The sequence below is a fragment of the Spermophilus citellus genome, assembly GCF_964194105.1.
Source record: "Spermophilus citellus genome assembly, chromosome: 7".
Taxonomy (NCBI): Eukaryota; Metazoa; Chordata; class Mammalia; order Rodentia; family Sciuridae; genus Spermophilus; species Spermophilus citellus.
In genome coordinates, this window is record NC_138188.1 from 72,270,666 (window position 1) to 72,291,498 (window position 20,833).

At 34.0% G+C, this 20,833-nt stretch overlaps 1 protein-coding gene across 3 annotated transcripts in view; it reads right to left on the bottom strand.

Moving 5' to 3' along the window:
* Nucleotides 1-923: 923 nt before the first annotated feature.
* The window catches only part of TBL1XR1 (TBL1X/Y related 1), a 154,339-nt gene continuing 134,429 nt past the window's right edge, over nt 924-20,833 (bottom strand). For all 3 annotated transcript variants that reach the window (XM_081301145.1, XM_081301147.1, XM_081301146.1), the window contains 6 exons: nt 14,695-14,816; nt 14,481-14,555; nt 11,266-11,393; nt 10,542-10,707; nt 6,567-6,668; nt 924-5,733 (listed from right to left, as the gene is read on the bottom strand). In XM_081301145.1, the coding sequence (XP_081157271.1) occupies nt 5,707-5,733; nt 6,567-6,668; nt 10,542-10,707; nt 11,266-11,393; nt 14,481-14,555; nt 14,695-14,816 (620 nt within the window). In that variant the 3' untranslated portion in view covers nt 924-5,706. The remainder of the gene's footprint in view (nt 5,734-6,566; nt 6,669-10,541; nt 10,708-11,265; nt 11,394-14,480; nt 14,556-14,694; nt 14,817-20,833) is intronic.

The following is a 20,833-nucleotide window of genomic DNA, read 5'->3' on the forward strand; positions in this document are numbered from 1 at the left end:
CATGCAATAAAAGTTAACCCCTTGAAAACCAAAGATTTAGTTAGCAGTGGCTTATAACTAATAAAACATGGTAAGAGTATACTTGTATTTTTTCTGTTTAAGGAAATGGAAAGAAAAGACAGAAGACCTGGAGAAAGACGTTTTCTAAAGACAACATACAAAAATTTGCTCAATGATTCTTCTGAAAAAGTCTGTATGTAACACTGAGGAACTGAGATTAATTAAACCTGGAAGGTGCCTAATATCATTTCTCATAGGCTATTAAGGTTGTAATAACATAAACATCCTAGCTAAGGATGGAAATGAATGTCATAAATGTTCTATATGAAGGGGAAAATATCATTAAGGACATTGAGCCTCCTGCCCTAAAAATTGCCAATAACATGTAGACACTGTTTTGTTCTCAACTGCATGCTAAGCAAACAAATAAATCTGAGGTCTCTTTTAGATTGGTTATGTGAGATAATATCCTTTAAATACAATATTGAGTTTTCAAAATAACTTAAAAGTAATTGCTATCCCTCAGCTGATTAGATGCTCTATTATTCTTTAATAAAAATAGAAAATAATTCCTTCATTTAAAAAAATCTTATCTTCTGCAAGAAGTAATAAAATAGTAAAATTTGTAATTTTATCTATGGGCTTAATTTTTAAGTATTTATCTTGGAAAACAATGTTTGTGAAAAACAGTGTTTGGGGGTTCTGATGAAAGTTGTTATAATTGGTAACAATAGTAAGGGAGAAAATAGACATGTTATGTTATGAAGGCTAACTCAGAGCAAGAAGGTTTATTCTACACAACACTGGAGGAAATAAAGTAATTAAATGTAAACAGGAAATATCCCTCTCTCATTACTTGACTAGCAAATAGACTATACAAACTACGTAGATATCAAAGGTTTTATATATGTACACAGCCAACATAATATCAAAATATATTTTATTCTGGACCTCTTTCAGATCTGATTCAAATTACAGTTGTCAAAGCAATACAATGCAAAGGGAATCTGCAACAACAACAACAAAAAATGTGCCTAGAAAGGATAAAAGGGTCATTGGGGACAAATCATTGTGATGTGGAACCAAAATACATCATAAGTGTAATTAACATGGTCCAGGACAGCATAGAACATCTATATCAGTCTTCCTTACACAATAATCATGAAAACTGAACAATAAAGTTGTTTAACATGTACAAAAAACTGTCATGGGCTGGTTTACACTTTTACAACAGTTTTAAAGTTAACTGGATAACTAAAGAAATGATGCAGACATTTTAATCCAGTGCTATAGGTAGGCTCACAGAATTAGACCCAAAGGATTTGTAAAAATTAAAATGAAAACATAGCTACAATGTCAAAGTCAGGAAAGAGAAAATTACTTCTGTATTCAAGGATTACAGAGCTACAAAATGCAGTCTGCCTGGTTTTGTTTTAATGAGATGGGTAAATACATCAGACTAGATACAACATGCAGAATGTTTTCTTGAACTTATCCAGAAATTCCAAAGACAACATCATGAAACAGCTTACTAGAAAAAAAAAATATGCCCTAGTTATTCACCCTGCTTCAACACTGGTAACGTAAAGGCAGAAATAAAGAATGCTATCAATACCTCAGAACTACTGATATAAGACATCAAATTTCTAAATCAGTGTATTAAAAAAAGTGAACTTCCTTTTTTTCTCTCTCCTACATTTAACTAGAATCATGTTAAAAAAACAAAACTGATATTAAATGTGACACTTCAGAGCTACTACTGGAAGGAGTAATTCATAACTTCCCTACCCACCTCCTTCCATCCCTGCTGATTCAGAGAAAGGGGGAAGGGACCAAAAACAAACCAACAAACAAATAAACAAACAAAAACACCAATCAGGGTCTCTTGTAGGTTTGCTGCTATTCCCCAAAATGTTGGCATTTGCTGCCATGCCACAATGTTGGTCCACTGAAACAGGATTTCTGCGGAAACTGTTAACAGTAATTTACCATGTGCAAGTACCTTCCTTACCATATGAGAATAAACACAGGTTCTGTAGAAATGTACAATGTATATAAGAAAATGAAAACTGACTTAAAAGAGTAAATAGCACTGCATTTAAGATTTAGTTTTCTACTTATCTAATAAAACTCGTCATTTTTGCTCGCAGAAGTATGGTCATTTGTGATTCCTTTAATAGCAAAAATGCACAGTCCTCTTCAGGCCTCTACTCATTATTAGTTTACATTACTCTAAACAAAATCAGTCTACATAAACAGATAGCTCCTTAAAAATAGTACTCTCTCATTAAATCTAATTTGACAGAAAGAAGTTTAAGGAAAAAAGGAGTGCTTTTATAAGTTAAGTGAAAAAGTACAAATCTTTGGCCTTTCTCTTGACATTTTTGTATGTCAAAAAGCAAAAAACCTTCGTGTAATTCAATCTAGTGATTACTTTTGCACCATAATTTGTTTTTTACACCACAAAAGGAGGCACTTTCAGTATCTGTAAAAGATGTTTTACCCTAAAACATACTTACCTAGAGAATAATTAATTAAAACAATTTGATACGTTCTAAGACCTATTAGGAAATTATCAGTTACCACTTCTAAAAGTCATTTGAAAGTCAATAATATTACCTGATTGTGGGAAAGGGGACTGGAACAAATGTAAGTACTTAAGGGATTTCCTACTTGGAGAAGAAAAAAAATTCCTTTATGACATTTAAGAGTGGCAGCTGTTCTTTCTTCATTCTATTTTAATCAAATTTTCCCTTCCTATTTTTCCATATGATCATACATTTCTTACAGTAGCATATAAAACATAATGAATTCCATAGACCAACTACTGGATTCAGTTGATCTTCAGGAATAAATTCTCAGGAAAAAATGGGAGGAAAAATGAGTAAGAACCCCAAATATAGAACTTTACAGGCTGTGAAACTTGGTCTCTTGCAATCATGTTACTGCTCAAATTAGAGACGATCTTGTTTTTGTCTATTGGAGCAGCATCGTGGCACATCAGCAGGCAATGATGATGTGAGAACAGCAGCAAAAACAAACAATTGTATGCTCACCAAGAACCCAAGCCTACAAAATGGATACCTTTCAGAGAAGTTTGCACTTGAAAGACCCAAGACTTCAGGATAATAAAGCTCTGCATTTATAATATTTATATGTCCTATTGTGGCTATTATGCGTAAGTAAAATAGCTAAAGAATTAAAAAAAAAAACAGCAAAGATGACAATATCATAAAAATGTAGCTGTCCATTTTGACAGCTATATTGCAGAATTTCTTGACTATCTTTTAATCAGCTGGGAAAAAAGTCAATAACTGTATGCAAATGAATAAATTGTCCATATCAAAATACAAAAGTACTATCAATAATCACCTCTGACTTTCAGATTTAAATTCAGTGCAATTGACAAATGCATCACTAAAGGAAAATGCAGCTTAAACATACTCAAAACATTTGTGTCTATTCCTGGGAGCACATTTAAAAATTATTGCACAGATTTTTTTATTTTTATTTATTTTTTTTAAACAACAACAGAGGTCAACCAGATGTGAACCTCTAGCAATAAAAGCAGGATTTCAAGTGCCAGATACTCAGCATATTAGGTTTCCTACATAAGTCACAGGGTAATAAGTTCTAAATTATCTCTAATGTGATCCAAAACCCTAAAAACAGCTGGCACAAAACCATCATGAATGACTGCCTCTCTGGATGTAAATCTTAAAAAATATTATTACAGTATCATAGTCCCCACTATCAACAACTGGGGTACATATAACAATGTATTGTGAAAATTAAGTGTATTTATTCTCTTTACCTATAGCAAATGCTACTCTACCTTAGTAAAACCAAGACTTGCTTCAATCAATGCTGTTTTGTAAAAATAGCAAAACAACAAATGCTGCAAATCAAAGCTGCATTAACTTGGGTTAAATCAGTTTCCACTTCAACACAGAACACAGGTTAAAATTTTAGCAGTAAAGGCCTCAAAATAATTATTGACAGAAATAGTGTTGTAAATTTGCTAAGCTTGATAATAAACAATTCCTTAATTAAAATCTGTAAGATATAAATTTGACAACTATTCTCTTCCAAATTGACACTCCTAGATTCTTATGTTAATCATGACAAACCCTGTTAATCATACACATAAACATGGCCTCATGCTAACATTTGTCTGTATATTTTACTTTTAGTTGCATGAGCACAAGAGATTTGATGCCTGTTATCTTTAAGAAAACACTTGACATAAACAGAGTAAAAGACATGATAGAGTAGTGATTACTGGAAAAAAAAATAGCAGCTTAAATCTATCTTATACTTGAAAAAAAAAAAATGTAGTCACAAGTACCACAAATGCAGAATCAGAGCAGCAAGGAGGTTAGTGCAATTATCTCTCTCTCTTTTTTTTTTTAATTCTGAATCACTGCTATTAAAAATACCTTGAAGCAAGTCTTTTGTTTTAAAGATTGTTTTTTAAACTAAGGTAGCAAGCATTTTGCCATGTAATGGCAGTGTTATATGCCGTTATCTTGCTTTGTATAAAAGAAAAACAACATGAGAGATTCTTAATACTGGAGTTTGGTTACATTACATAGTTAAGCTTCTATACAGAATGATGGACACTTTGAGAAGCTAATCCTTATCCAGAAACGTTTTAATCTCTTAGAAAACAAAGCAAAACAAATAAACAACAAAAACCCAAAACTACTTTGCTCCTTTTCACAATAGTGCACATTTTAACCATAATTCAGTTATGGCTACAAAACATCAGAAGATTTTTTAAAAATGTATCTTCTCTATGGTATTTAAAAAAAAAAATTTTGTGCCCTTCTAGTCTTTAATTGGCAGAAATATGTCCCAAAAAAGAAACTATTGTATTTAAGCCACATCACAAAAAAAGAACCAGAAAAAAAAAACAAACAAACAAACAACAACAACAACAAAAAAAAAACAGAGCATAATACCCTTTTACTGATGTGTCTTACAGATTGCCATGACCCAAGTCATATGTTTTCATTTAATTTCAAATTCCCCCTTCCTTCCACAATATGCACCAATTGAATATATGCTCTGGGAGCCATAAAATGTACCAAACATTAACCTCTTCAAAAGAATGCATTAAAATATTTTTAAGATTTTTTTTTTGTTTAAAAGGTGAAAAAAATATAAACAAGAAACTGATTCACTCCCTTACTTCATGCATCCATAATCTAAACCAAAAACAAAATTTAAAAGCAAGAACAAACTACTGCTGCAAGTTTTTTTTTTTAAGTCCATTTTCTCTGTACATACAAACTGCTCACTACTGAAAGGAAAAAAAAGAATATAATCCATGGTGTCTGCTGATTCAAAGGGGGAGACAAGGCTGTCATTAGTATCCAAAAACTGGTACATGTATGTATGGTCTGCTTTTATAACGTATATCTCTTTCTTCTGTTTTTCATATCCAAACTTCTAAATGCTATTTTAGGGGCACAGCAGATTAGATTCCAGCACTTGGTGAACAGAATTCACAAGCTGTGACAAAACTCTGTCATCTTCAGGGTGCAATTTTGTTTATATACACTGTATGTATATATTTCTTTTAGATTTGGCTGTAGTGGACTGGCCATGGTTCAAGTGGGACTATAGCAGTACGTGGGTCAGGGACAGTCATTTTGGCTATGTACACATTCATAGTCGGTCCATGGCTTCCAACTAGTAGCGCTATTTCCGAAGGTCTAATACACAAACCTGAAAGAAATTAAAATAATCAAACAATGAGTTCAGAATTTTTTTTTTTTTTACATTTCAAGTTTAACTTTTCTGTAGTACAATTTCAAATCTGTTTCTCAGTTCTAAGTTCATGAACCTTCAGCAAAATGGGCACTTTACTAACAGAGAAGTTAAAAGATTATCTAAGCAAAGGAAACAACCATAAGCTAATAATATTGGGGAAGAAACATAGCTAGAATTATTAGGAATTGCATTGTTCATGAAAAAGAAGGGGGGAAACATACAAAATAGACCATTCACAAATAATATTTAGCTATAGTTTCAGTATACAGCTAATGGTTTTCCATCTTCCCTCTGCTTTTTAGAGCTCCAGAAGCCATAGCTGGTATATTTTTTAAAAATGTACAAACTCATCTTGAGAGTCTTTCAATATCACACCTTACTCTGCAGAAATCAATAGCATCTAATCTTCCTTCCCTGAACCACCAACAGTCTTTACAGGAAGGAGAAAGTAGAAATAGGAATTAAAAATTCTAATTTGTCTCAGAGTGAAAGTCCACTATATTTAATCTAAGAGTTATGTAAAAACTGTTCCTTCCTTGATTATGAAGAAAATCTTCCAGCAAAAGAGAAACTAAATTTTATTTACATTATTTGAATATAATGAACATAAAGAGTATATAGCCTTCAGGGGAGAAAAAAATCAATATCATTTCTTAAAATTTACTTTGCAAAGAACTTCAGTAATTAGTTGCTACTGCGATAAGCCACATTCCAATGGGTAAACACAGGTGCATGCATGCGCACACAAACTCTCTCTCTCACACTCCTTTAGAAACTATTATACTTACTGAACCATCTGATGCACTGGCTCCAACTTTGTCTCCTGCTGCATTCCAGCAAACTTCAAAAATTCCACCTGTTCCCCTATAGCTGTGAACTAGAGCACCTGTCTAAAAAATGAAAAGCAGAATCTTAAAAATTAAAATTACAAATCCAACAGTGAGATAAAAATATTACATGGTTTTATGTCTAGCAATCAGAAGCTGGACTTGGCTTCAAGTCCAAAATAAGTGCAAGTTCTGAAATGCTAGAAATGTAATGAAGATTTTTTTAAAAAATAAAAATACTATCAGTTTGCTCTCAAAAGATTACTCTAACACATATTCAGTTATACTAGTGTTAATGACAACACTTGACTAAGATATCTTTGGCTTCTTTGACACAGATAATAACAGCCATAAATAAAGATTTAGTATGTGACATGAAATACATATTTGTTATTATCACTTAAAAAAGCATATTTTGCTATCATGTTCAAAAACAAAATTAATTCTGTTTGATAAAACATTTCAAAGAGGAAATATAACAAATAAAGATAATCCCAATATAAACCTATTGTTTATACCATATTTATTTATATTTATTCAGTAGTCCTTAACTACAGAAGGAAATAGGTCAAAGAGGAGGATAAAATAATATTTATTATTATTAAAATAATATTTATTATTATTAAAATAATATTTATTATTATTATTATTATTAGTGCTGGGGATTGAACCTAGGGCCTTATGCATGCAAGGCATGCACTCTACCAATAGCTCAGCTGAGGTATAGAAAATAAAACATGTATAATCTACAGATGTCTTTGGAGTTAAAAAAGTACTTTTCAAAATACTTAATCTCTAAGTTTGAACTGGACTACAATTAACCAAAATGGTATGGTCAACAAGTCAGGGTTACGACACTAAAGGGCCAATGGCCCAGATATTGGGAAAAGCCTCAATCATTTACCTGTCAAACACTTAAATAAGGCATTATTTAACTGGAAATAAGGCATTTATTTAACTGGAAATTCCCCCCAAATGTATGTAGATATGACAAAACAATCATCACTTTCTCCTTCAATGAAAATTCACTAGGTACCATTTTATTACTTTTGAACTTAAATTAAAATGAGGTATCTCATAAACAAAGTGACACAATAAAATATGGTTAGCTGATCAAATGCCCTTATAAGCACAGCAATGTGCTGTACTACTCCCTACTTCATTACCCAAATTTCATTAAAATTGACTTTGTCACAATGAACTAAATGAGAACTTAAAAATGGATCAAACATAAGCAAAGAGTAAATTAACGAATATATTTTAAGGAATGTATTTTGCATAGTAACATAAAGGTACCTCAGAATAAATTAAGAAAAAGAAAAGATGATCTTGGTAGAAAATTATAACATTTTACCGAATTTATGAATAAAAGACAAATAATGGAAATATATTTATGGGTGATAAAATTCAATGACAATGATTTCCTCCAATTTCACCTATAAATTCAAAGCAGTCATAAGCAAAGTCCAGAAATGTATATGCTCTTTGTTGGAAATATTAAAGACCAAAGGCGAAGAACAGTAAAGTAACTTTATTTTGCACCATATATAAAAATCAATCCCAAAGGAGTTAAAAGCACATACAAAAAGCTTAAAGTACTTTATGAAAGGAAGCAATAAAAAAAAAAATAAATCTGAAAACTAAAATTAAAAACTTCTCCATGATAAATACCATAGTAAAAAAATGAAAAAAAAAATGAACTGCCAGATTATTGCAATCCATATGACCAAAGTGAATTAGTATACAAAATGAACAGAACACCAACTATTCAATAGGGGTGGGGGGATGAATACACTATAGAAATATAAGGGGAGATGTGTGCACTGAGTGCATCTACTCCAAAAAAAGAATATTCAAATGGAAAATAAGAATTTAAAAGGACATTAAACTCACCAACAATCAAGGAAGAACAAATTAAAACAAAGTATTATCCACCAAATTGGACAAATATTTAGCAGTTTGATGATATCAAGACAGAGAAAAATAGGAAATCCAAAATATTGCTACTAGAAGTAAAAATTTGGTATAAGGAGTCTGAAAGCAGTTTTGTAGGCCCATAATCTCCATACACATTCACAGACAAGTATGTATGTGCATGCACATTATGTATGTGTGGTAAAAGTATTAGAAAAACCTTCATTCATTTGCAAAAGAAAACACATGCAAGAATGTTCACAGCAAATGTTTATAAGCCTACCAATTAGAAAATGAATAAACAGCTACATTCAGACAATGTTCTAGAGTAATCATCATTCTTGACCTACATGTATTCATGTGATTATAATTAAAACATAAAATGGTAAAAAATACAAGCTTTAAATGATATATACAATTTCATACCATTTATGTACAATTTGACAACACAAAACAGTTAATACATGTGAGTTAATACATCATGGGAATAACAAATACACTGTACAGGTTTGCTTAGAGCCTCTAGGAAGGAAGAGAAAAAAGAAAGGAGGTAAACACTTTAGCTCTATCTACTTTTGTCATGTAAATGCAGAAAGAAAAGGATCTAAAACAAGTGTGGCAAGAGGTTCCTATCAATTAAATCTGGTTGGTAGGCATATGGATGTTCATAATAATATTTTGTTTGAAATATAATTAAAAGTGAAAATGAAAAACAAGACTAATTTAAATATGTGTGAAGATTTATATTACTGTTATTTATATTTTGATTCACTTTTACAAATATTCTACTGAAAAGTTTTAAAAGGTTGAGTTAGGTACACAATTAGTGTCCTCTCAGACACAGTTAAAATTTAGAAACAAATTTCTAAAGCATGTACATTTAGTTACAGAATATATCCAACACAGGCAAATATTCATAAAGAGAGAAAATGGAAGAGCAGAGACAAGAAAGTAACAGTGAAATATCAACATTAAATATTCACATGCCAAGGGCCTTATTTTTCTAGTATACGTTTATAGAAATCAAAAAGATCAATAACTCAAGCAACATGTGTCCTACAACTGCAAAGACCAATGAAGAGACAGGTGACTGCAGAGCCTATACTATAAAAGAAATGTGGTACACGGAACACAAAAACTAAAACACGGGAAACAAAATTTTTTCAACTTTTTAAAAAATTTCTTTATTTTTATGTGGTGCTGAGGATCGAACCCAGCGCCTCACATATGCGAGGCAAGAGCTCTACCACTGAGCTATAACCCCAGCCCCAGAAAATTTTTTTTAAGAAAAAGAAAGCAATAGGCGGTGCTACTTTTAGGAAAGGACCTGTACACAGCACAGTCTCTGAAAACATCATATGGATTACAAGTTTTTTTTTTTTTTCCTAATAATTCACTGTGTTCAGCCATAAAATCTTATCTCTTAATACATTTTTTTGAAGGGCAGGGGAGAACCAGGGATTAAACTCAGGGGCAACTGGCCACTGAGCAACATCCCCAGTCCTATTTTGTATTTTATTTGGAGAGAGGGTCTCACTAAATTTCTTGGTATTTTGACATTGCTAAGGCTGACTTTGAACTCACAATCCTCCGTGCTGCTGGGATTACAGGCGTGCACCATTATGCCTGGCTTCTTAATATATTTTTGATTACTCATATAGAGCTCCTTCAAAGAATTCTTTTAGAAAGTGTCATTTACTTAAATAAATGTATCTTAAGCTTTCACACTCTATGTCTACTATGCTACTTAAAATATAATAATAAATAAAACAAATATAATAATAAATAAAAATAAGAAATCTAAATCTATTTCTAAATTCTGGTGTACATATGAAAATATTTGTTTTCATCTTTATTTAACTGGAAATTCCACCCCCCCCAAATGTACTGCATTTTTAGAAGTAAGAACTGAAGTAATATTGCATGAGGAATAACCAAAGGGGTGGAGGGATGGGTAAGCAAAAGCAAATGTTTCCCATTAAATCCTTGAGTGTTTGATCATTTAAATAACTTAAGACATACCTGTGTGTTCCAGATGTGCACACATTTGTCAAAAGAACCACTTGCCAGATACCTGCCATCAGGACTGAAAGCTACACTGTACACAGGCTCTTGGTGTTTTGTCAAAGTATGGATGCAAATTCCTCGGTCTACATCCCATAACCTAACAGTAGAATCGAAGGATGCACTGAAAAGGGAGGGAAAAATTTTTTTATAAGTTATAGAATGCTTTCTCAGACTTGCTCCCAACCTCCCATAGTCTACTATTCCTAAATGGCTTGCTACAAATCCTTTATGAGAAGCAGACTGGACTGTTAAGATGAAAGTATTTTAGAAAGTAAAAGCTAACCAAAGAGAAAGGCAGCTTTAAACCATCTCCAAATCCCTGAATTGGAAAACATAAATGGGCTAATTTACTGCATTCTTCTCTTTAAATAATCCATTTTTACTGATCCACACAAAATTGCCCATATTTTATATTTTATCTTTTTAAAAAAATGCTGATGAAATTTTATCATACTATGCCTCAATTACTTGCATTTTAATCAACATTAGATATCCCCAGTTGATATTTGATTATTTCCCAGAAATACTACTATGAAAACCCCAAGTTTAAAGCTTTCCATAAAATGTATTCTTGTAAAATAGATTCCTATTTCATGAAAACTTCCCTAATTTTCTGTCATAGTTAGAAGTTATTATTTATAGAAGAATCATAAAAGGAAGAATAAAACGGAAATATCACCTTGCTAACATAAGGTTGGCATTTGGATTATTTGTCCCTGGTCCTGTTGGACTCCATTTAATAGTATAAATTTCTTTATTATGTGCTTGCAAATCATGGACACAATTGTCTTGTTTCATACTCCATATCTAAATAAAAAAAGAAAAACAAATATAATTTTTTCTATAAAATGGAAACATTTAAAATGCTATTTTGCCAGAAAATCAGAACAATTATAGGAATCAAGAGAATATTTATAGAGATTTGTATGCAATGGAATATATTTAACATTTCTCTCTCTATAAAAATGATAAATTAGCTTTTAAGCCCTCTATAAATATTCACTATTCTGAGGACTTGAAGGCTGAATTAACTGTAGTTGTTCTGATTACTTTGGATACTTTTAGATGGTGCAAGTTCAATTTTTAAGAAGGTCCTTGACTAATGATCCTAAATTGTTGAATGCCTAGTTTTTATGCTGTTCTCCCCAAAATTATAAATTGCTCTTAAAATTTAGAAGTGAAAAAAAGCAACCTACAACTAATATAATAATAACTCATAGAGAATAAACTAACAGATACAATAATTAAAGTTAAAATGACCACGTGGAGAATAACTTTTCCTAAGATCAAAATGGGCCTATAGTTTATATATATATATATACACACACATATATACACACATACAGATTTTTAAATGCTTATTATTTTTAAACAAAAATTAACAGAAGTCTGTAACAGAAGTATTTCTTGTATTCAATACAAACATTGGAGGGGCAAGGGATGGAGGTTTTGCAATATCTTGCCAAACACAAATACTAACCTCAACTGAAAGAGAAATAAAAATTAGCTGAAATTCACATTTCGGTAATGTAACTAATGGAAGGCAATGAAGCGTTATCATAGTGATTTTTTTTTTATGGTTAAGTATTTATAACCCGAAATAAATAAATCTAAAACACGTTTCCAAAACTTATTTTATTAGACCAGTCAATAGCAAGTAATACTATTGGCCACCACCATTTCTTGAAAAATTCTTCTCTACATACTTGCTTCTCTTTCCACTTTTGTCATTACTTCTCAGTTTCCCTTTGGAAACTCATCCTTCTTCTTAAAGAGTTTCTTAAGATTATTCTCTGTCACTTCTTTAAAATCCAAGATGAAGAAAGGTTGAAAATTTCTAGTTCCAACCTATTCCTCCAGCTTGTAACTCAATCCATGACACTAGTCTTCTTTCATTTCCTCATATGTGCCATACACTGTCCCAAAATAATTTTTACTAGCAAACCTTGCAAGATGGGGCCAGACTCAAGAATTGTCTGTCTGAAAACACAGCAAGTACTTATAGGGATGGATGGAGGGGTCCATAAGGTTTCTAGGATAAATTTATTCTTTTTATGGTAGAAGGAAAACAGTTTTCACAATTGTCGTATCTGCAAGGGGCATTAGTCTGCAGCCATTGGTACTGCAAAGTCAAGAATAAAACTGTATTCAGCAGAGTTAGTTAATGCAGAAGAGGATTCCAGGTTTCATTCATTTGAGATTTGTGTTAGGTTGTTCTTTACCTCAAAATTCTTTTTCCCTAACTGAGGTATGCCATATTCTTAGGTGAAAGACCTGTTTTTGTTTGTTTGTTTGTTTTTCCACTCACACAACAAAGAAGGAAAAAAAATCCACATTGAAATATGTGGCATGTTCATTAGGCTCCCTCACTTACTACAAGGTTCTATGCTATGTATCAAATTTCCCAGTAAGGGTATTATACAATCATACCACAGTAAAATCAAGTTAATACAATTCATAGAATTTTAGTAAAATGCACATATGCTACCAAGATCTCAAGTATTTAGTGGTCAAATATTTACAGGTACAATTAAACTTTAACTGCACCAACAAATAACTTCCTAATAGTGAAGATAACTTATCACACTTATTATTATCTATGATGTTTAATTTTCTGTGACAACTTTATTGAGTCACAGAAATCTAAATTAGGTAAAGAAAAGGAGTTTAATACAAGGAAATAATTTTAGAAATATTGGGAAGAGTGAAAAACAGAGGAATGTGAGGTCCTCCAGAGGCGAGCAACTGTAAGAAGACTAAGGCTGCAGAAAAAGCAGGAGATGTTTGTCCAGTGGGAACTGGAGATACAGAGAAGAACCTGACTGGCAAGAGCAAGACCCTTCCCAGAGACCCAGCCTGTATTCCATTGTATGAACCCATCTGGAAAAACAGGCACAGGAACCTGGGAAGTGTGATTTGCAAAGTGAGCCCCCTGGGTTACAGAACATTATCAGGGCACAGTATGGTCAGGAATGAATCTGAGAGCAGACCAACAAGAGTAGGACAGCCATCCACACTGCTGCCAGAAGCTGAGATACATCCAGAGCAGCAGAGTACATACACAGTGCTGAGAGAAGTTGATCCACATTTACTTGCTGATTTAGGTTCGATTTTCTAGAAATCATACACTCAGCCAACTGTTTGAGTAAAGTGATATATTAAGGAAACTCTGAGGAGAAACAAGTAAGGTAATAGAGGAAGCAGGTTGGAAAAAAGGGAAGAAACCAAGAAAGGATGAGGATGGGGTACTCAAATATTTGGTTAAACTCTACCTCTGGGTGTTTCTGGATGAGAAACAAGTGAAGCAGATTTCCTTTCCTAATGTAGGTAGACATTATGCAGATCTAGTGACAGATGAAATAAAATAAAAAAGGCAGAGGAAGAAAGAATTCTCTTCCCTGGCTTGACTGCTGAGGTGGAAGATGGGTCTTCAGCTCTTGAATTGAGACTTACATCACTGGTACTCCTGGTTCCCAGGCCTTGTGACTCAGACAGCACCAGCATTCCAGGGTCTCCAGACTGCACACAGCAGATAGGGGGACTTCCCATCCTCCATAGTCATGTGTACCAAATTCCTCATAATCTCTTACAGATCAACCCCCTCCCCTTCTCACTTCCTATAGGTTCTATTTCTATGGAGAATACTGATTAATACATTATCATAATTTACATGATACAGCCTTTCTTTTAATAAAATTTACTTATTCTATTCAAGAATTTTTACATATTTAAGAAAATACAAAATATGTGTGTGGGGGGGGATTAATCATTCAAGAGTCAGCAAGTACTCAGCTAGGCTTAAATGTAACAGGGATATTCTAAACAATCTTAAAACGGCCAGAGTAGCCATACTATGTGTACCCCTAACCCATCTCTTCCCACTAAATGAATTACCTTCAAAGTCATGTCATCAGAACAGGAGGCCAGGAGATTGCCAGTTGGGTCCCATTTGATAGCATTTACTTCATTCTAAAAATAACAGTAAATTTTCACATTTTTGGTTTACAAACTACAGTGATACTTGGACAACAAGCATATATACTTTAAAAAATAATGTTCCAGAATGTTTTGATCATTGTCATTTTAAAGGGGGAAAAAGGTTTCTTACCGTATGTCCCTGGAATGTTTTAATAGGTCTGTCTTGTCCTAATTTGCAGACGTGAATGCACATATCTGTACTACAAGAAGCAAAGGTATTGTTGCTTTGCCAGTCAACATCCAATGCCGGTGCTGGAAAGGAATAAAAGTTAGGTCTGCTTTTATTCCACATGTACTGAATAACAAGTATGCTAAATAACACTTAAGTATTTCATCTTATACTTTTTAAGAAACTAAGAAAAAATTTAACAAGCTAAATAAATATAATAACCATTAATAAATTTTGGTTTAGTTATTTCTATGTGAGACAAAGCCTAACAGAAAATATACTGGCCTAGTAATCTGTTCCATAAATTACTAGCATAGGAACTTGATTTCAGACCCAAGCAAGTCACTAAACTTCTCATGGTGATTCCTCATTTAAGAATGATAATATTCTACCTATAACCTTAGTGTGCAGGATATTATGAAGATTATGCAAGAACTTTGCAAAAGTACAAGTGTTAGACAAAAGTTATTCATGTAACTATTACTGCCATTAACCCCCTGATAACAGAACAATGAAACATCATTAGTGAATATTTTTTCTTCTAAGAAATATCTAGTCAAATACCCCTTAAAAAAATCAAATACCTCTTAAAATAATTGAACTTAAAACCTAAAAAGCTGGCTAGCATTTAACACTTAGTTCGATTTTAGTTCTGATATGATTAAAACATTCTTTCATTTTCCTCTATTGCATGGTACAAGACTCTCTGTAATTAGCAACAACAATTAAGGTAATGATAGCAAGTAATTGGGTTAATATGAGCCCAAAAAACCCCTCCGGATTTCAAGCATACTGTGGCACAGGAGCCACAGTCAGTCGGGATAGAAGTAGGTGGCTAAAAGAAGATACTTGAATGTAAAAATTACATGAAATTTAAATTTTTGTGTCTATAAAAAAAATTTTACTGAAACCCAGTCAAGCTCATTAGGTTACATATTTCTATGTCTGCTTCTGCACTGTTACGGGCAGAGCTGACTAGTTCCACTGAAGACCCTCTAGCAAACAAAGCCCCAAAATAGCTCCTTTCTGGCCTTTTACAGAAAGTATGTCAATAGAATTTAGAAGAAAAACTTAGAGAAACATGGGAAGACTAAAGTTAAGTTGTACACATAGTACTCGTTATTATAATAAGACACAAAGCATTTAATAAAGGAGATCAGAAAATAAAACCATTCCTTTACTGTATCTAAGAACAGTAGTGACTGGCTATACTTAAACTAAACATTATAAACAGATGTTTTGAACCCTGTTATACTAAACAAGTAAAGGAATGTATCACGTATGAGAACTTGCAACAAAGTAAAAATGTACAGTCAGAAGTACAAAAAAAGATAGGAAGAGCCAGATGTGGGGGTATAGGCCCATAATCCGAATTGTTCACAAGGCTCAGGCAGGAGAATCCTAAGTGTGAGAACAGCCCAAATAACTCAGAACTTGTCTTAAAATAAAAAGGGCTGGGGGTGTAACTCTGGGCAGAATACTTGCCTAGAATGCACCAGGCCCAAGGTTCAATCCCAGTATTACAATAAACAATTAGACAGAAAAAAAGAAGACTTGAAGCATTTATAGAGGGAAAATTAATGACAATTTTCAGAATTATGATGTAACATTTTTAAAAAGATAACGGACAAGACACAAGAACGAGACTGAATTCATTACCTGGCTCAGGACAATTAGGTAAACACTAAGATCTAAAGCATAGCTCAAGGAAGCTTATGGTAATGATATGATTAGATATCATCTAGTTTGGGTTATATCTCTATAATGAAAAACCAGGAATCAGAATACTTTCTGGTTGAGTCAGTTTATAAACAAAAGTAATACTAGATGGGAAAGGAATATTTAAAGGGAACTTGCCACAGAAGGTATATGGAATTCACCGATTCCCTCTCCATGTCATATTTAACCCTTCCCAAAAGCAACCTTAAGAAAATTACAGTGACATACATAAATTCACCTTTAGTACAAACTTTTAAATTACAAGACTTTATACCAATTTAGAAAACACTCGAGAATTGCACCATTTTATGGCTAGACGCTGAGTAAACTGTTGACTGTATTCCTTATTGTCATAAGGTAGCATTGCTCTAGCTGGTATGTGGCCTTCCTCTCATAGATCCTTTAACCTGTGCTGTGTCATAGCTAACCTCAGAGTGCTTGCTAAGGACTTCCAGTGGCAAACTTTGGCACAGAACTGTCCTACTCTGCTGTTGCCTATGTACCTCATGATGGCTAATCCCCAATGACTGGTGGCATATGGTTTGGGGAGAAAAGAGGGTTAAAAACCTAGCATTGACCCAAGATGGTAGGCTAGAGGGAGGCTGCATTCTGTGTCACTCCGTGACCTGGGATTCAAGTAGTGGGAATAATATTTCTCTGCAAGTGATTAGAGGATCCTCACAACTGCTCCTGCACAGGAATCACAGCCGCTGTGCCGGCTTAGGCCTCCAGGCCTAAGCATCAGTGCAAAACTCCAGGCCACTTGGCCATGCAGGACCTCTGGGTGCTAGACCAGGACTACCAACATCAGCACCTACACAGGACTTCTGGCCTCCCACCTGTGCAGGAATCCTGGATGCTGCTCCCATGTGGACCCCCATCTACCAACGTGGGGCTTTCCCCAGTTGCCTCCATTTTGGTACACTACAGCCACTTCCACAGTCCACTATACCCAGTAGCCTGCACCTGGGGATACTGCACAGGATCTGGAGATAGCTGCCAGCCACAACACACATGCCATGGAGCTACATCTCACCACCACCTGGCCCCACCAACCTGACACCCCATTGCTGAAAGCAGCCACCTCTATCTTGAGACACCTTCATCACTATCTTTAGTTGAGGCAACCGCCAGCTTGGAACCCTGTCTGGGGTTTAGAAGCAATATCATAGTACCTTTCTTTAGTCCCCAACTCCCCAATATCCCTGGCACCTGCTAACCTGGCACAGTGCCTGTGGCTATGCAGACCATCCATAGCTCACAAAACGTGGCCCCAAACTGCCCAATACAAAACAGCTCTCTGCAAAGAGTGTGCAGCCCCAAAAGCAAAGACCACAAGACCTCCAGAGAGAAAGGTTCCTGATTGGAAGTAGAAAGGAAGGGGTAAGGTACAGTTAATTAGAGACCAGGAATTGTGAGGTCTACATGAAATATAAAGAGATAAGACCAGGCACCCACATCGCACAAGCAGGCCCCAAAGGAGATCCTTAGGGTGCAGTCTCCCATCAGGACCGGCAAGTGCTATACCCCATCTCCACGAGCTCTGCCCAGAAGACCAACCCTCCCACCCTAATAACTTTTACCATCCTGAGGGTGGATACACCAGAAAACAATTGAAAAACCCACCCATTGGATGAGAAGGGAAGCAGGAAAGATAATGATCTCCAACAAAAACAATCCCTATATCTTCCTTCAAGATTCCCCCCCACTCTTTTTGCCCTCAAATCCCCAACATTCGTGAAACCAAGTACTTTTCATGAATTAAGCTACTGAGAATCAGATTGTCTGAATGGTACAGTACCATTTGTGTTGTATATTCTTTTATCTCCTATTTTTATATTTCTTACTTTTCTTAATATTTCTGTTTTTTGTACTCTATTGTCTTCCCACTTATTTGTCTCCCCAAAATCACTTTCTCTCTCTCCTCCTACTACTAAACCAACTTCTTCAGATTCTTCTTTCACGCTTTCTAAGATCTAATAACTCTATACCATCACCTCCTACCCCCTCAGCATTTCATTCTACACCTCACCCATGGATCTCTGTCCACCATCAGAAACTGTAGACCGTTTTTGCAAACCTACTGTTTATATTGTAGATAATGACTGAACTTACAATTTCTGTATATTGTGACAAAAAAGTAAACGTCTTAATAGCAGCTATTTAGCTTTAGGTTTTATATTTTGGGATCTGTTAATATTGTTCTCCCCCTTAAAGGAGAGAGGTATTGGAATCCTACAAGGACACAATAAACCTATAGGGTAAAAACTGTAATGCTTCATATCCAAAATGCTAGAAGGGAAGACACACAAACAACTTGAAAAAACAAGGGAGAAAGTACCTCAAACAAACCAAGATACTACATTATTAGAATCTATGACAAGCACAAAAGAAAGCAATGACAGAGGAGGAGTTCAGGATGTACATGATTAAACTGTTATGTGAATTAAAGGGGGATATAAGAGAGCAAATAAAGGAAGCAAAAGACCATTTTGATAAAGAGCTAAATAAGCAAATCAGGAAGCAAAAGTTTACTTCAATAAGGAGATAGAGGTTCTGAAAAACAAAAAACAAAACCAAACAAACAGAAATCCTTAAAATGAAAGAAACAATAAACCAAATTAAAAACACAATAGAAAGCACCACGAACAGATTAGATCATGAAGACAGGACCTCAGACAATGAAGACAAATATATAATCTTGAAAAGAATGTTGACCACACAGTAAAGACAGTAAGAACCATGAGCAGAACATTCAGAAGCATCGGATAACATAAAAAGACACAATTTAAGAATTATTGGGATAGAGGAAGGCACAGAGTTCCAAACCAAAGGAATGAACAATCTATTCAATGGAATAATATCAGAAAAATTTCCAAACATGAAGAAGGAACTGGAAAATAAAATACAAGAGGCTTACAGGACACCATATTTACAAAATCACAACAGATTCTCACTAAGGTACATTACAATGGAAATGCCTGGCACACAGAAGATGGAGAGAATTTTAAAAGCCACAAGAGAAAGAAATCAGATTTTATATATATGGGGGGAAACCAATTAGGATACCTGAAGATTTTTCAACCCAGACCCTGAAAGCTAGAAGATCCTGGACAACATATACCAAGCAAGAATCTTATACAACTAAAAACAACTAGAACTACAAACTAGAACCTGCAATACAGAACAACCTCGGTAAAATATTCCTCAAGGAAGAAACAAAAAACAATAATGGAAATCAGCAAAGGGAGGTATTACACTAAAGGAAAAACCAATCAAAGGAGAAACCAAATCAAGTTAATACCAAAAATAAACAAATAACACCAGGAATACAAATCATGTCTCAATAATAACCCTGAATGTTAATTGCCTAAATTCACCTGTCAAAAGACATAAACTGGCAGATTGGATTTAAAAAAATGACACAACAATATGCTGCCTTCAAGAGAGTCAGGTCACAGGAAAAGACATCCAGACTGAAGGTGAAAGATTGGGAAAAAAACATACCACCACATGGACTGCGAAAACAAGCAGGGGTTTCCATCTTTATCTCAAATAAAGTAGATTTCAAGCCAAAGTTAATCAAAAGGGACAAGGAAGAATATTTTATACTGCTTAAGAGAACCATTCATCAATAAGACATATAACAATTATAAATATATATGCCCCAAACAATGGAGCATCTACGTTCATCCAACAAACTCTTCTCAAGTTCAAGAGTCAAATGGACATAACCCAAGAATTCTGGTGAGTTTAACACATATATTGAATATTTCATTGATCAACAAGTGAATACACTTTCTTCTCAGTAGCACATGAACCCTTCTCTAAAATAAGACCAAATATTATGGCAAGAAGCATTTCAGCAAATACAAAAAGGCAGAGATACTACCCTGCCTTATATCAGATCACAATGGAATGAAATTGAAAATCAATGATAAAGTTAAAAAAAAATAGAAGCTACTCCAGCACCTAGAGACTAAATGATATGCTACTGAATGAACAATGAGTTGCAAAAAAACATCAAAGAGGAGATTAAAAAGTCCTTAGGGGTAAATGAAAACACTGACACAACACATTGAAATCTCCGGGACACTATGAAGGCAGTACTAAGAGGAAAGTTCATTGCATGGAGTTCATTCCTTAAAAAAAGAAAAAGTCAACAAATAAATGACCTACCATTACATCACAAAGCCCTATAAAAAGAACAAATCAACACCAAAAACAGCGGAGACAGAAAATAATTAAAATAAGAGCTGAAATCAATGAAACTGATTTCATTACAAAACAAAAAGTTGGTTCTATGAAACATTAAATGAAATTGATAAACCTTTAGCCATGCTAATGAACAGAAGAGATAAAACTCAACTAACATCCCTGA